Source organism: Lampetra planeri, chromosome 47 (genome assembly GCF_965212315.1).
Source record: "Lampetra planeri chromosome 47, kcLamPlan1.2.h2, whole genome shotgun sequence".
Taxonomy (NCBI): domain Eukaryota; kingdom Metazoa; phylum Chordata; class Hyperoartia; order Petromyzontiformes; family Petromyzontidae; genus Lampetra; species Lampetra planeri.
This window is the reverse complement of record NC_136153.1, coordinates 3,759,898-3,777,505: the sequence shown is the minus strand read 5'-3', so window position 1 is coordinate 3,777,505 and position 17,608 is coordinate 3,759,898. Positions and strand designations below refer to the sequence as shown.

The 17,608-nt window shown below is 53.7% G+C and overlaps 1 protein-coding gene across 2 annotated transcripts in view; it reads left to right on the top strand.

Annotated features, from left to right (window-relative positions):
• Positions 1-17,608, top strand: part of LOC144733517 (discoidin, CUB and LCCL domain-containing protein 2-like) — a 56,128-nt gene that overhangs the window by 23,571 nt on the left and 14,949 nt on the right. The window contains exons 2-5 of one of the 2 annotated variants that reach the window (XM_078615448.1): positions 5,962-6,177; positions 8,559-8,696; positions 15,875-15,932; positions 17,376-17,448. In XM_078615448.1, the coding sequence (XP_078471574.1) occupies positions 5,962-6,177; positions 8,559-8,696; positions 15,875-15,932; positions 17,376-17,448 (485 nt within the window). The remainder of the gene's footprint in view (positions 1-5,961; positions 6,178-8,558; positions 8,697-15,874; positions 15,933-17,375; positions 17,449-17,608) is intronic. The other variant, XM_078615449.1, reaches the window with a different exon arrangement.

The following is a 17,608-nucleotide window of genomic DNA, read 5'->3' as shown; positions in this document are numbered from 1 at the left end:
CATGCAAACTCCGACCATCCTCGCAGCAGCGGATTTTGGTTCCGCTGCCGAGCAAAGACGGTCACTGCATCGTGCGCTTTCGGATGCGCTTCTGCGGCCGTCTGGAACGCTCTTCGTTCCGATAATAGGAAGCCACTGGAGCTATGCACGTTTAAATCCTCTATATTGAAAACTCATTTCTTTAGAGCTGCTTTTTGCGTGTTCGTTTGTTATCCATCCCCCGCACCTCCGATTAGCACGTTTGGCTACGTACGGCGTGAAAGCAGTTCATCGTACGTACAGTTCATCGTACGGTACAGGCTGTTCCACCAGCAGTGGTAAGAGCAAGTAAATGCAGAGCCACGCCTTTATCTTTTGCAGTTAATTCACAGCTTACTACCTCCTGTAACATGTGGCGCAGAAACACGGTCATTAATTTCAAAGAAAGATTGGAAGGAAAACTGAGAAGTGTGCAATGATGCGCGGAGGGATGCATACTTGGAATTGCACTGAGAGACAGAATGAGAAACATGTGGATGAAAGAACACACGCGCAGGTGAATGACTTCCAAACTGTTCGAAAGGGCGGGTGGGCTGCTTGGGCAGGATGCGTCACCAGAATTGATCGTGGCCATCGGTCAAGACCCAATGATGGAGTGGCAACGAAAGGAGGGGACTCGTGCGAGAGCACGCGCATCGTCGGAGATGGAGGAATGAAATCGGCGTTTGTGCCAGGGCTAGGTAGATCGTTGCATCACAGGGCTGGGAGATAGCGATGGCTTAAAGGCCTCGTCTGTGAGGCTAAACGGCAATGACTTAGGGGGGGTGGGGCGGCCTTCATCCAGGAGTGGATAGATCATGGACGATAATGGGCTCATGCGTTGAATGGTCGGACACAAACAGGATGAGGCCATCCGTGGCCTGGGCTCACGCCACTTGCCACGTTTGAAATCCAAACACGGCTTTATTGCACGGGGGAAAATAGGAATAAACAAAGCCTGAATCGTTTTGCTTACTTGGTGAGATTGTTTGCTTATGATTGGTCATGAGCCTTGTCAGAGTGAGGCTTGTTCTTACCCGGCAATGTTTGTTTTTTGCGTCTGAATAGCATTCATTTTTTTAATATATCATTGTCATAATTTAATGGACATGTGTGAAAGAGCTTTATAGCTCATCGGATTCCTCCAGTAAAAATAAAGATTCCGATCATCGTAGTCAACTTAACATTTTTATTTAAACAAGGTGAGTTGTCCTTTGAGATCAAAAGTAACTTTTGAGAGTCAGTTTGGGGTCGCAAAAATGTCATTTACACACGCAACTGGTGCGGTGGTTAGCACACTGGCGGCGGAGTGTGGTATCTGAACCATTCATGGGCCTTCCCTCACCAGCCCGCACCGACCAGTCTGGTGAAGTATGGTCAAACAAACTCCCGTGATAGACACTGCGTGGTGAGGCCTTCATCCAGTAGCGGATCGACCAAGGACTGGACAATATTAATTGTATTTTTACAAATTCACGCAGATTTACAATTATTTACAAAACTCATCTCAACACGTGCTCTTTGTCTCGACAGTGCTGATGTTTACACACTGCACGAGGTACTGTGCTCATTTAAGGCTGAGTCAACCTAGGGGAGGTCAAGGACCGGTCTTAAATATTCTGCACGGTTAGTAATCGTGAGCGGGTTTCGATGTCTCATCTCTGGATTCGTAGCTTCGCGCTCCAACCGCTACACCACCGCTCCCCACATAGATACATACGTACGCGCACGACCAAATACAACACACGTACATGGATCTAATCGCTCCCATCTTTCTTACGTGCACAAAGACATAGATCCCCCATATAGCCTTAACAGACTGTTGGGGTAAGTGCGTTTAGCGAGCGTCACCTATGAAGGCCGGCACGGCACACGAGGGGGTGGGTGGCCAGCACCGCACACCACCGCCTTTGTGTCTCCCCAATGGTTATGCCTTACACACCATACCAGGTGCTCATTTGGGGTCGAATTCGGGGGAGGCCCAGGACCGGTTCAGATAACACTGGTCAACACACTTTTTCTGGCATAAGGTATTCCAACGGTTATAATGTAATTTTGGGGTGCTGATTCCAAATCTGGCATCAGTTTTTGTCTATCACATCAGGTTTTTGAGATATCAAATATTGCATTTTCAATTAAAACTGCAGAAGAAAAATATTAAATAAATGTGGATATCTACATTAAATTATATTATGAACGCACTATCCTAAAAATACAGCACCATATTTTAACACTAAATCAGTCACTGACTCGCAACAACTTGCAATCATAAGTGACGGAGTTAATTTCGGGTAAAATCAATGAAAATGGGGTATGCCAATAGCATAAAATGAGATGTGATAGAGCAAATCTGAGATCAGATTTGGAATCAGCACCCTGAAATTAGTCTAAAACAGCTGCAAAAGTCCAGGCCAGAATTTTTTTTTTGTTGACCAGTGTAATCGTCACTGTTGTTGGCCGTGAGCGGGCATCGAACTCTGGTCGCTGGATCCGTAGCGCAGCGCGCTAACCGCTTACGCTGCTGCCCCCCAAACGTGCACGCGCGACCAAATACAGCGCACACAAGTGGAGATCTAATCGCTCCCATCTCGCCTACATACACACACATACACTGTAATAATACACGCTCATGAGCTCTGGTGGTCGTCCTCTGGGGTGTGTATTCCCTTCTTTGCCTGTCATCCCACCGGCAGTCGCATCCATCATCACATTACCCCTTCTGGGAGTGGTGTCCTGCCTGAGCGTAAATTGCAGCTTATTTTACGCAAGTTTATCTCTGCGTCTCGCCTGCTAACGGCCACACAACAATAACTCTGTTCTGTTTTAATGTTTAATGCGGGGGGGGCGGGAGGGTAGCGGGGATAATTGTGGGGTTGTTGTTTTGGTTCCGCCTGGTTGATTTTTTTCTATGTACGCGTGGATGTTTCGAGCGTTTGCGCGTAATGTTCCGTACTCCGCGAGTCCGCTTTCTTGGCCGGAGCGAACCGAGCGTTATCTTCGACGCGAAAGTGAAACGAATGCGAAGAAATGTTACATTTCCCTCCCAACTCCCAACTCCCCCTGCGTGTATTGCACAATAACTGGCGTTTGTTGTTTTAGCTGCTCCGGTTAAAGTTACCATTTCCTGCCCAAAACGTTGGGGCCTATTTGTTAAGGACCATTGCCTAAAAGGTCTTTCATGACAAATGCAAGTGCGCTCGTGCACGCGCGCACACACACATACACGGCGTACACACACACACACTCGCACGTTTGCATGTACTAACACGTGCACAGAAACCCAGATCCCACCCCACCGCCCGCACCCCCCTTATAGGACCGTTGGGGCTAGTGCCGTTTGGTGAGTACCACGGAGACAAAGGTCCCCCATGTAGCCTTTAACTGACTGCTGGTGGAAGTTCTTTTAGCGAGCACCTCCTGAAGCGGCGTTGCACGCGGAGGGGATGGGGTGGCCCGTACCGCGCCTGGCCGCCTTTGTCTCTCTTCAGTGCTCATTTTTACACGGCGCACCAAGTTCTAACATGAGGCTTTAGTCGACGTTTGGGTGGAAACCGGGACCGGTTCAGGCATCGCTCTCCACTGGGGTTAGCTGTGGCTCGAAACTAAACCCAGGTCATCGGGCTGTTCTGTGTGTCTGTTGAACTTCTTTCACACCGTACGTAGCCAACCGTGCTCATCGGAGGTGTGGGGGAGGAGGAAGGGCATCAAAATAAACAGTCTAGCAACTATCTTTTGTATTTTGCCCGTGACCCTAAATTATCCGAAATGCGCCGCACCCAGTCTCGTCGGATCTCGGAAGCTCCGGCAGGTTTGAGCGAGGCCTGTAGTGGGAAAGGGGTAGCCATCGTGGCTTGCCGGGTGCTGTAGGCGAGGTGGTGACCAGGAGGTGGCGGTGTTGAGTGCCTCTCTCTCCCGTCTGCAGCAGGCGCGGTGCTGGGTTTTCTCCGGTTCCCTCTTACTCCCACACGAAGCCAAACTCTATAAACTAAAAACTATTTTTATTTTACGAGGTAAGGCCCACCGAGCTATATAGCTCTTTTTCAGAAGCGACCTGGCAATCACAAATGATAGCCCAACGAAGTGGCTTATCTCGTGGAAATTCATAGCAACTAAATACTCTAAATGCGTGATGTTTTCTGAATGTGGAGGGAAAAACCGGAGGACCCGGAGAAAAATCCACGCGACCACGGGGAGAACATACAAACTCCCGAATATGCAGGTGTCAAAGGTCGGGATTGGGATCGAACTCACGACCTCCTGTATGCCAGGCGAGGTAGTTTACATCTCGCCACCGCGGCGCTCATTACTCAAGCAATTCATGGCCAAACAACCCCCATGTTGCAGGCACCCTCCTGAAAACAAGCCTCCAGAGATTCGGGGGAGGCCTTCGCGGGTAAATAATTGTCATTTTTACATTCAACGTTGTCGACGAGCACCTGTTAACTGTTTGTACAAGTAAGTGACCTTGTTGAATTAAATGTACTTGGAAATGAGGGCAATAAAATGGCAATGTATTTGTTGTTGTTAAAAATAAACATAAATGTTATGAAAATGTGTGTTAGTGGGTGGGAGGGGAAATTGGCAGAAATTAAAAAAAATTTCTTCACAGCGATCTTTAAGCTCTGCCAACAATTGCAATAACACAAACAAGCCATTCGGCTCCAAAAAAATACCGCAGTATCGTCATCTTATATCCCAGCCAAGGTTTCTGTAAAAACAACAACGGGCTGGTGTGTGTGAAGAAACGGCCAAGAGCAAATAAAATGGACTTAAAAAATGGAAGGACTACATCAGTGTGAATCGTTCAATGTGAGAAACTTCAAACTCGATAATGCTGCCTATGATGGGTACATTGTGTGTGTGTGTGTGTATACATGTAATGGGTGACGTTTCGGGCGACTAATCGTGTAATAGGTGACAATTTGTAAGGTGCAAGCGACCTGAGAAGGACTTCATTACTTGATGATGTGAAAAGTGACAAGGCCGGTCGAGGCAAAGACTAATTACAATTAAAATCCCACACCTTATTTTAAATGATGAGTAAAACTCATCGCGACAGGCCCTCCTGTCTGGGTTTCCCGGAAACCCAAGGCAGCGGTGAACATTGACGACTGTGCCGTGGTTTGACTCCTAATGTGAACGAACCGGACTGGAGTTTTCTCCGTTGTTTTCACCGCTGCCTGATGTGCAATGACCACCGCGGTCTAAGCAATAACGGGGTCGCACACAATCAGCTCCTTTTGAACCGGTGGTCTGGACAAGGCTGGGATCTCCGTACATTCAATGTGGCGATCGAAAGACGCGCGCGTGCAGGGCAAGGAGGACGTCGTGTGAGCAGCACAACTGTTGCGCGTTGTTAAATCTCGAGTCTGTGGTCGAGACAAGGCTGAGATCATTGTACATGTGGTGATCACGCGACATGTGTGCGCAAGGCATGATGAGTCGTCGCCTTCCTGCTGCTTGCGAGAAACACACCGTTGCGTGTTGTCATATCTATTTCATGGCTATTAATGACGTTTATTTGAACTTCTTTGCACCGTACGTAGCCAACGATCGGCTACACACACCTAAATAGGTCAAACTAATTTTTTTTTTTTACCAAGTAAGGCCCATTGAGCTCTACAGCTCTTTTTCAGAAGCGACCTTGCCACAAATGATAGCTCACCGAAGTGGCTTATCAAGTGGGAATTTATAGCAGCCAAATGCTCTAAACGCGTGACATCGATTCCAAATGTGGAGGGAAAAACCGGAGGAACTGGATAAAAATCCACACGACCACGGGGAGAACACGCAAACTCCATATATACAGGCGCCGGGGTCGGGATCGAACCCACGACCTCCTGTATACCAGGCGAGCAAGTCAACATCTTTCCAGACACCGCCCTGCCACCTTAACAGCCGTAACCAGTTTCTTCTCCCCCGACTCCCCTCGTTCATCCCCAGGCTCGGCGTGCGGGCTGACGGTGCTCGGCCCGGAGAGCGGCACACTCGCCTCGCTCGACTACCCGCAGGCGTACCCTCGCAACGGCTCCTGTCGCTGGCTCGTGCGCGGCCCGCCGGGTTCCCGCCTGCGCCTGCGCTTCGCTGACTTCCTCGTGCCGTACAACGAGCACTGCCAAGCCGACTACGTGCGCCTGTTCGATGGAGAGAGAGCTTCCAGTGGGTTGGCGCGGCGATGGTGGCGGCGGTGTAGCAGTTTAGCGGGCTGCGATACGAATCCGGCCACCCGAGTTCGGTCCCCGCTCGTGGGCAATACCAGTGACGAATTTTTGAACCGGTCATGGGCCTCCCCTGGGTCGACTCGGTCTGAAATGAGTACCTGGCGCGGTGTGTAAAAACATCAACCACCTGGGAGACAGAGACGGCCGGGCGTGGTGCTGGCCACCCACCCCCTCGAGTGCTGTGCCGGCCTTCATAGGTGCTTCTTGCTAACAGCACGTGTCCCAACAGTCTGTGAAGGCTATACGGGGGATCTTTTGTTTTTGGTGGTGGCGGTGGTGGTGCTGATGGTACAAGCAGCGCTCCGATGTGTTTTTTCCTGTCGTGCCTGGTATTGCTCTTCGTTATGTCCGTTGTTTTGCTCCAATTGCCGGCGAGAAAGGTTGGACCCCATGCCGTACGGCGTGACTGTGGCAAGGCGGTTGGGTGGCACAGCGGTGGCCTCGCAGCAAGAAGGGCCTCGGTTCGATTCCTGAATCTGGCACCTTTGTGTGTGGAGTTTGTATGTTTTCCCCCTGTTCTGCTTGGGCATCTTCTGGGTTCTGTCCATTGTTTTTTTCTCCCATGAGCTACAAACGAGCAAAGAGTGTCACTGGTATCGGCCAAACCAGCCCCCCAATACTCTTAGGTTTTTTCGGTAAAGTCACGTAGGTAAATAAAAATAATAAAAATAAAAATAATATAAAGAATAATATAAATAAAATTATAAATCACGACGTTTCGGAGGCAACACAAGTCTCCGTGATCAGGTGGGACCGTCACAGCTAAATTTACTGACGGAGACTTGTGTTGCCTCCGAAACGTCGTGATTTATAATTTGATTTCTATTATTATTTCTATTATTTTTATTATTTATTTTTACCTACATCCCCCCCAATGTTGAAAAATTCCCTGCAAAATATCCGGTGTCGCGTGAGAGCAGCAAGTTCGCCTCCCCTGTTGTGAAAAAAACTTGGCAGAGACCCTCCTGAAAAATAGTCTTGAGACTCTGCGAGTCTTCGCTGGCTCAACGGGCGGAGTGGAAACGACTTTACACATCTCCGCGGTGGCGCAGCTTCTTTACGCGTCTACAGTGCGAGGAGCCGTTTGGTTTTGTCTCGGCTCATCCTCCTGTAACGACCACATTTTTTTCTTCCCGTAAACACGTCGCGATGTTTTTGTGTCATGTTTATATACATGCACACACACACACACGCGTCCCATGTGAGACGCAGAGTCTCTGCCAGGATCGCGCTGTCGGAGAGACAGAGAGGCCGCTGTGAAATATTTCGAATCGACGCGCGCGCGCGCTGTGACGCGTGCGCGTCGAATCGATTTTAAACAACAGCCGGCAAGTGGGTGGTGTGGGGGGGGGTTGGTTATGGGAGGGGGGGGGTAAGTGTGGGGAGGGGTTAGCGGGGGGGGGGGGGCACAGATGTTTTGTTGTGCGCGTCATTACGCTCGCCCGGCGCAGCGATCTCTTCTCCGCCGTAGCTTCCACCGCGTTTCTCAAGCAACTCCCTTGGCAAGAAAAACATTCTGTTGCTAAGTTTCACAAATACGCCCATCCCCCGCCCCCCCCCCCCCCCTGAAAAAAATGTATAAAACATGCCCCGCGCGTTTTTCGGCAGCTGCGATAAAAAATGTCAACATTATTTTCACATATACCTATAAATTATTTTATATATATATGTACCCTTGGTAATGGAGGGATGGGCCATTGGGACCCCAAACCAGAAGTTAATTTTGGGGAGCCCCCCCCCACCCTTTTCACTGAGCTCTTTAAATATGTAAATTTACACGGACACAGCCAATTGCCACGTGTGGTGTGATCATCGCTGCAGTTGCGAGTCGCGCTACCAAATCCCGTTGGTGCGCGTCTTCATTCGGAGACTCGTTAGCTTCGTCTCGTCACAATCTGTAGTCGTGCTCTGGTGCTGGTGCGGGTGGTGGTGTTGGTGGTGGTGGTGCTGGTGGTGGTGGTGCTGGTGGTGGTGGTGTTGGTGGTGGTGGTGTTGGTGGTGGTGGTGGTGCTGCTGATGGTTCTGGTGGTGGTGATGGTGCTGGTGGTGCTGATGGTGATGGTGATGATGTTGATGGTGCTGCTGGTGGCGATAGGTGCTGCGAGGCCACACCACCTCCTCGTGTGCCGTGCCGCCTTTCATAGGTGCTACTCACTAACAAGCGCTTGGCCCAACAGTCTGCTCAGGCGATAGGGGCGGGGGGGTGATCTTAGTTTAGGTTTTTTTTGCATGTGCACGCAAGCATAGCAACGGCATTTGTTCCAACAGCAACGGCTGGTGGTGGGGGATGTCTTTCGTTTGTACGTCGCTGGTGCGCAGGCCGGTACTGCGGGAACATGTACTACGTGCCCAAGGAGGTGGTGAGCGTGGGGAGCGAGGTGACGGTCGAGTTCCAGAGCCGATCCGGCACCACGGGACGAGGCTTCCTGCTCAACTACGCCACGGAGAAGCATGCCGGTGAGCCGAGACCACCGCTTGAGATTGCTCCTCGTCCGCACGATCGCTCACTCCCTAGCTCGCTGCGGTTCGTGCTTTCGTTCAGCTGGAATCGGTAACCAGTTCTTGAGTCTCAGGACCGGTCACCGGTTCTGAAAATGATGACCGGTTTACCGTTTAACAACCCTAGTTTAGACTGCCGCGTACAAGTTGGTAGCTAAAAGGACTGAAGAACGCTCTTCCTTCCGATATTAGGAATAACTTTTAAATCTAGATTGAAAACTCATTTCTTTCGAACAGTTTTAGTATTTTCGTTTGTTGTCCTTCTCCCGCACCTCCGATTAGCACGGTTGGCTCCGTATCGTGCTAAAGAAGTTTAGCATACATGTGTAGTATTCTTGAATGAGGCAGAGACTTCGTAGAGGCCACACGCTTTTATTCCAATAACACTAGTCCTCCGGACTCACTGGGGGAACAGCCCAACCACACAACCTAGGGAGGTACAGCCTCCGGCTCTCTTCTCCTTACTCCCCTTCCCTAGCCTACAGCTACCCAGTTACTCTCCTTCCCTAGCCTATAGCTACTCAGCCCACTCAGTCCCAGCGGGGCGGCATCCTCGAGGCTTGGGGGTCCAGGATCTCCGGCCGCACCTCCTTCAGCTTCTCCTGAGATTGCCCCCCTCCGCTCTCCGGGAGCCGTCTTATATCTCCTCCCTCTGAGGGGCGGGGGTGTCTCGGGGCCCTGGCTCTCGCCAGCCCCCTCCCCTCAGAGCGGTTCCAACCACCTCTCGTCCCTGCCGGTCGGGACCGGTCCAGACCAGTACGTACCTCTCCCCTAGCTTGTGTGACCTGTGTGACCTGTGTCAACCTTGGTGTCAACCTTGACCACGACATCACCCCCCCCTACACAGCACGCAGCCGTCCCGGCTGCATCACTATCCACATCCCAACCCTAACTCGCGAACCAGGAATTCTGAACACGACAAGAACAATGCGTGAGCCTCAACACAACAGTAACAACAACAGAACAGCAACCACAACTGTCCCCAATAATTTACCCCAACCCCCCTGTACACAAGAACACCGCGGACACACCACACCAACGAACAAGGTGACTCGAACACCCAGGCTCCGCGAGGAGGCAGTGTGTCTGCGACAGGTCTCAGGAGAACCTGAGACCCTTCGAACGAGTCCGTGTGGCGGGTCCATCGCCAGAGGCCAGCGTTCCTTGCGGAGGGTCAGGAGGGCCCAAATGACGGGCGTCCGGCACGTCCCGAGGCCCCGGGGACAAAGCCCGCGAGCCGTCTTCCTGCTGGACAGGCGGCCGGCTCGCTTCCCGCTCCTCCGGTGAGGCCACCCTAGGTGGACTCACACCTGCAGCATCCGAAAGAGTGGCAGGGGGTGTCGGAACAACAAGGGGGTCGCGAGGCCCTTCCCCCAACCTGCCGGACACGTCACGCGGCCGGCCCCTGCGAGATGAAGATGTGTGAGTGCGTGGTGTGACATAGGGCTTCAGGCGCGAGGGGTGCACGTACCAAGAACGCCGTCCGCACGCGACCCTAACACACTGGTCCCGAACGACCCGAATAATGTCGACCGGCCCCCGCCAGGGCCGCAGCAATTTCGATGACGTTGACAGCGGCACCTGCGGGCAGTGCAGCCACGCCTTATCCCCTACCGCCCATTTATACCCCGTAACCCGGCGATCATACAGACGCTCATTGGCCCGTTGCCTTGCCCTGGAATTTTCCTGCGCGGCCACCCTCGCCTCGACCAACTTCCGAATATTGAACTGAGCGTGTTCGGACAGTTTCGAGCGAGACGCCGCCGACTGGACCCGCAATTGCACCTCCATGGGGGGGTCGACATCCCTGCCGTACATTAAGTAGAAGGGCGAATATCCCGTGGCCGCGTGAGGCGCCAACCTATATGCGGCCAGAACTCCGGGAATCCTCAGGTCCCAATCCAACTGTGTGTCGTCTACCTGATGACACAACATAGAGGTAATGGTCCGGTGTAGACGTTCGACCATACCATCGGTCTGCGGGTGGTAGGGGGAAGTCCGGACCTTCTGCGTGCACAAAAGGTCACAAACCTCCCGCAGAAGATTGGACGAAAAGTTCTTTCCCTGGTCGGTTAGCAGCCGTTCCGGGGCGCCCTTATCCAGGACGTAGCCCTGGAGAAACGCCTCCGCAATGGCTGCCGCCGACTGGTTGGGGAGGGGCCAGGCCATAGGCCAACGGGTGAAATATTCAACCCCAACCAGCAGGTACTTATTACCCCGAGCGGTGACAGGGAAGGGACCCAGAATGTCAAGGGCCACCAGCTCGTTAACCCGGGACACCTGAATGGACTGAAGGGGTGGGCAAGCCGCCCTAGCCGGGTGTTTCCGCCGCGCACACTGCGTGCAACTATTCAAAAGGTCGGCGACATCGCGCGCCATTCCCGGCCCAAAAAAATCCAATTGCAGTGTAGCGAGCGTTTTGTGAATACCCAAATGCAGGATGCGTTCGTGCGCCGCCCACACGGCCCTGCCCCGCAGAGCGGTGGGGACGACGATTTTGTAACGCCCCGAGCTGGCGTCCCATGACATGAGGAGACCCTCCCGCAAGCTGACAGTACCTACCTTTCCCTGACAATCTCCCCCTCTCTCCGCACGACGGCGTAACCTGAGGAGGGAATTGTCTTCCATCTGGAACCGTCCCCATTCGTCCAGAGGCAGATCGAGGAGCGAGTCGCGAGCGACCAACACCTGTGAGTCCCCCTCGGTGACAGGTTCCCCATCGACCACCCCTGCTGCCGCCGCCAAGGGGGAAGCCGGAGCGGTACTCGTGGCCGATTTGCATCTCCCCGAACCCATAAAACACGCGCACCCATCACCCGGAGGGAGGCGTGACAAGCCATCCGCGTTTGAATGTTGTGTCCCCTTCCGGTACACCACCGTGAACGTGTAGTCCTGTAGGACCTCAAGCCAACGTGACAGCTGGCCGGACGGCTGGTCTATTTTCAACGCATACTGTAGCGCGGCGTGATCTGAACGAACCGTAAAATGCCTACCGTATAGGTACGGTCGATATTGTTGAACAAACACGACAATCGCGAGCAGTTCACGGCGGGTGACGCAATAACGTTGTTCTGCCGGAGACAGGACTCTACTGCCGTAGGCAACGACCCGTTCGACCCCGTTGACCACCTGCGAAAGCACCGCGCCGATGCCGGTATTGCTGGCATCGGTGTCCAGGATGAAGGGCAATGTGAAATCGGGATAGCATAAGGGAGGAGCTCGGACAAGGGCATCGCGAAGCGCCCTGAACGCCCTGTCTTCCTCTTCCCCCCAATGGAATTTAGCCCCCTTAGCCGTCAGAGCATGAAGGGGTTTGGCGATCGTCGCAAACCCCTCAACAAACCGGCGGTAATAGGACGCAAAGCCTATAAAGCTGCGGACTTCCCCCACAGACGTGGGCGTGGGCCACGTTCTTACACAGTCAGTTTTAGCAGGATCGGTGGCTATACCCGTAGAACTGACAACGTGGCCGAGGTACCGCACCGATTCACGCAACAGAAAACATTTCTGAGGCTTAAATTTAAGGTTAGCCGATCGCACTCTGAGAAATACAGCCCGCAGTCTGTCCAGATGTTCCTCAAACGTACGGCTGAAAATAATCACGTCGTCCAGATATATAAGACAAGAGTCCCACTGCAGGCCAGCGAGGACCAGTTCCATCAATCTCTGGAACGTCGCTGGAGCTGAGTGCAATCCCATGGGCAACCGATTGAACTGATAAAGGCCCTGTGGCGTACGAAACGCGGTCTTAGGTTTGGAAGCGTCATCCAAGGGCAGTTGCCAAAACCCCGACAAAAGGTCCAAGGTTGAAAAATACCGTGCCCCCGCCAAGGCATCGAGCGACTCGTCCATGCGAGGGAGCGGATACGCGTCCGCCAGCGAAACCTTGTTAAGCTTCCGAAAATCCACACAAAACCTCAAACTGCCATCATGTTTTTTAACAAGCACAATCGGCGCACCCCATGGGCTGTTGGAGGGAGCCACAATGTCAGCGGCAAGCATGTCATTCACTGCCAACCGGACATGTTCCTTCTCTGCCGGACTCAATCGGAACGGATTTTGCCGAATGGGAGCGGAATCTCCCGTATCAATGTGGTGTTTCAATAGATTAGTGCACCCAACATCGAATTTGTGTTTGCTAAAAACATCGGGAAATTCACGAAGCAACATGCGCAGCTTTAATCTTTGTGACTCTGAAAGATTTTCAGCCCCTGAACAGAGAGAATCCATCCATGCCTCATCGACACCCACCTGCGTCCCGAACGCCGGTGCCTCACCGACATGAGCCGCGACGGAGTCAGTGTGCAGCGGCAGCGACGCATGTGCAATGACAGCCCCTCGGTGCACGACCTTCGTCCGCAACCCCGCATTCAGCACCTGAATGAAGGGCTGTCCATCTCTAGGCACAAGCGTTTGTGCACCCACCAGGTCCAACCCTCGCTCGGTCGTATTGGAAGGAGACAACAAAACCTCCGACGTAGCGTCTGCCTCCAGTGGTTTGCGTAACTGAAGCGGTATTAGCATCTGCGCACCCGGCGGAATCCGCACGGTTTCAGACGCCATAGCCGGAACAGTCGTGCAAGCTGTGCGCAGCCGGTTTGGTGAGGGCAGAAACGCCATCCGGCGGCCCGAAGGAAGCTCGATGCAGCCTTTGTCAATTAAAATTTTGATGGGCATCCTCCCCAAGAAGTCCGTACCCAACAAACAGGGAACGGCCAAGGCATCGGAAACCAAAACGGGACCAGATAATTTAATGTCGCCAATACAAATTTGTGCAGTTATTTGGCCAATAATCCCCAGGGAACCCCCATTCGCCGCAAAGCAAGGGACGGAGAACGGGGTGAGTGCCTGACATCTCTTTGGTAACACGTTGTATATGAGGTCTGAAATTATAGTAGCCGAAGCTCCCGTATCGACCAGCAATCGAAATTGAATTCCCTCAATATCCCCGAGAATAACCGACGAGCCCGTCGCCGCGGCCACGACCCTGTGGGCCAACTCGGACCACTGAACAGCGCGAAGTGGCCCCCGAACATCAGCCGCGTTCCGCTCCCCCCCCCTCAACGCAACGCGATTTAGTGGCGCGCCGATTGGCGGTGTATGCGGTGTATGAGATGCGGGCAGGGACCGTGTGCGTGAGGTGTCGCGACATGCCTGGGGTTCTTGTGGAGCGGCCGGTGGACGGGCGGACGATGGTGGACGACCCGGAGCTCGGCGCCGGGGTGCTGGGCAACCCGATGCCAGGTGACCCAGCTGGCCACAGTTGTAGCACGTGACGCGAGCCCACGCCCGCGGGGATCCGTGTCTCCTCCGGGTTTCCCCTTGGCGAGGCCGGTCGGCCCCCCTCCAACTGGCGGCCCGCTGCGACGCGAAGGCCTGGGTATCCGGGACCTCGTCAACTCTTGCAGCGGCGCACGCCGCCACCTGCCCATCCCGCTGGAGGAGCAACTCTGTGTGTAAGTAATGTGCCGCCCCCAGCGAGGAAAGGTTAGCTTCATCTTTGACGTGGACGGCAATCCTCAGTTCCCGAGCCAGCAGCAGCAACTTCTCAAGCACTATGGAGTCCAGGCCCACATCGTCCATTCGAGGATAGGCCGCTTGAGCCAACGCCATCAGTGCACTCTGATAGGCGAGGGGTGTCTCGTCCGCCTCCCTCCTCCGACTGGCGAAACGATGTCTTGTTTCGGATGGAGGTCCATACACTAAGGCCATCCGATTGAGGGCCTCCTGCAAGGTGGAGCGCTCCCTCCGTGGAATAAGGAGGAACGTGGCCAAGGCCACGTCGTCCAAGGCGGAAGGCAGGGCTCGGAGAGCGATGTCGGCAGACCACCCAGCCGTCTCGGCATTTGCCACGAAACGGCGTGAAAAAGCAGCCCAGTCCCCCCCCTTTGCCGCGAAAACCTGCAGCGAAGGCAAGCGCTGTTGCAGCGCCGGGATGTAGTCCCCCCTTGAAGACAGCAGCGTCCCAAGTGCAGTATTTGAAGCATCTTCCGGCGGCAAAATATCCGACCAAATCGGCGGGCACCTACCCGAAAACTCTGCTTCTCCCGATGTAAGGCCGCCGATGCCGGATGTGACGCGAGTCACCTGTGCCCCATGACCTCCTGGGCGGGTGACGTCATTTCCCCCGGAAGCGGTGACCCCCCCGTCGGAAGTGACGTCATCTCCGGCGGCCGCATTCCCAGCGGAAGTGACGTTTCCCCCTCCGGAGGCGATGTCAAAATTTTGCGCGGGAATGGCGCGTTTCTCGGCGGGAACCCGTCCCATCCTCCGGCCTGGTTCTCCACCCGGTGCTCCCGCTCCCCCCAGCGTGAGCTCGTCGAGGATGGAGGCAGCGGCATGGAGGAGATCGGCCAGCCGGGCATGGGCCGACTGGATCGCCCATCCCGACGTCGGCGGACTCCTGGAGGGCCCCGGAGAATCCGAGCCCGCCCCTGCAGACCCGTCCCCCGGAAATGGCGCTCCCGACTCCGGCTCAGCGTCGCCCTCGACGTCCTTCTCCTGGCCCCTGGTGAGCGCTTTCTGTCTTGTTTCCATGTTGGCGAGGTTCGTTGGCCGCTTCTAACACCAGTTGTAGTATTCTTGAATGAGGCAGAGACTTCGTAGAGGCCACACGCTTTTATTCCAATAACACTAGTCCTCCGGACTCACTGGGGGAACAGCCCAACCACACAACCTAGGGAGGTACAGCCTCCGGCTCTCTTCTCCTTACTCCCCTTCCCTAGCCTACAGCTACCCAGTTACTCTCCTTCCCTAGCCTATAGCTACTCAGCCCACTCAGTCCCAGCGGGGCGGCATCCTCGAGGCTTGGGGGTCCAGGATCTCCGGCCGCACCTCCTTCAGCTTCTCCTGAGATTGCCCCCCTCCGCTCTCCGGGAGCCGTCTTATATCTCCTCCCTCTGAGGGGCGGGGGTGTCTCGGGGCCCTGGCTCTCGCCAGCCCCCTCCCCTCAGAGCGGTTCCAACCACCTCTCGTCCCTGCCGGTCGGGACCGGTCCAGACCAGTACGTACCTCTCCCCTAGCTTGTGTGACCTGTGTGACCTGTGTCAACCTTGGTGTCAACCTTGACCACGACACATGCATACGTACGTCAAAGCGTCGAGTTTGTAACTGGTCAATGACACTTTCTGTTGCAGATCTCATCACCTGCCTGAGCCTGGGATCTCACTTCTCAGATGAGGCTTTGGAATACAGGTAAATTTGCATGTGGCCAGGTGGCTTTTTTTTGGGGGGGGGGGGGTGTGAGTCTTACAATGACCGTGTCGGAGACCTTGAACCACCACCGTTGACATTCTGGGTTCGAACCCAGGTTTTAATTACCTGACCGCAATTAAACCGGTTTCTCATTTGCAGCAAACTGGTGGTCTCAGCCCGTTCATCTTTAGTTGTGCATTCAATGTGGCTAATTTCCAGCCCTGAGCATGATTGTTTTTTTCTATCAATTTTATTGCCACGCCATGAACATGTCTGTCTGTCGAGGGCGCGTGGAAAAGTTGCGTGTGGACGAGAGATCGCTTGAAGAGGGATCTCGGAGAAGTAGTTCTGTGATATCTACTTCCACGGGCTGTTCTCTGACACGCGGAGACGTTAGTCGACCGTCTAGAAGGGAAGCGTATGAGTCTCATGACCGTGGGACTCTTGCCAGCACGACGCGTGAAGGCCCATTCGGGCGTATCACGACGGACGATGGAAATTGTTTCCTAACAACATGAGAGACTTGAGTTAAGTTTGATGGACATTTCCTACGGTGGCTGTTAATGGCCCATCCAGGAGAGGCTGAGGCTGCCGCGGATTAGGGCGGTTGGCCACGTACGGTGCGAAAGAAGTTCAACGTACACACACGTACTTTAATAGGCCACTTGCGGACGAGTCACAGCTGGCGCTCCATTTGTACGCTCGTGATTATTTCAGAGCTGCCGGAAGCCGTTTATCATCGGGACACCGCGAGCCAACCCGAAAGTAATGAATCTATAAAAACCAACATCTACAACAAATACAGCCGCACAGCACGCGTCCGATTTGCGTTTGTGAATTTTCCGATTCCTTTTGCAAAACGTGGACGCGTTGCTTTGGACAAGTACACTTTCTCTATATCATCTGTCTGTTCACTTTGCTGTATTGTAATTAATAATAATTGTAACTTGTACTGGGCCGCCACACTGCATTCTCTCTACGAGAGCAAGCGACCCCGAGGTGCGAGGAATCGTGGACGAGCGGGAAGGCGGCCACGCCATGAGCCGCAACCAACAATTGCCCAAGTTCTGCCGTCCTTTATATTTTAACGAGTTATCGGCCAATTAATGAGCGTTTCTACACGTGGGAGGAAACTGGAGCATCCGCAGAAATCCCACGCGTGCGGCGGTGAAACGTTGTATCCCACACAGATGAAACAGGTGACAGTCCAACTTTTTGCTCAACCCCGTTCTCCTTGCGAGTCAGGGCATTTGCTCCTCCTCGACTCTCACGGGTAGAGGGGAGTTTCGCAACATCTTGTGTGTGTGTGTGTGATCCACCAACCATCTCTGTTGCCTCCACATTGCTGGATTGCAGGCAGCTACGTGCCGGAGTGGACGGTTTTAACTGATTCATTTTTTTCGTCTCACACGGGCGTCTCTCTCCTGGGATGCTTGTGTCCAGGAAGTACTGCCCAGCTGGATGCTTCAGCACGGACAGCGAGATCATGGGCTGTCCCGAGACCGGATACAGAGACGTGAGATTCGCGCGCTCACGCACACACTCACTGGCATGCAGAAACTAACCTCAGTCGGGACGCGTTCGTTTCTATGTGTGTGTGTGTGTATATGTTGAACTTCTTTCGCACTGTACGTAGCCAACCGTGCTAATCAGAAGTGCAGGGGAAGGTCAACAAA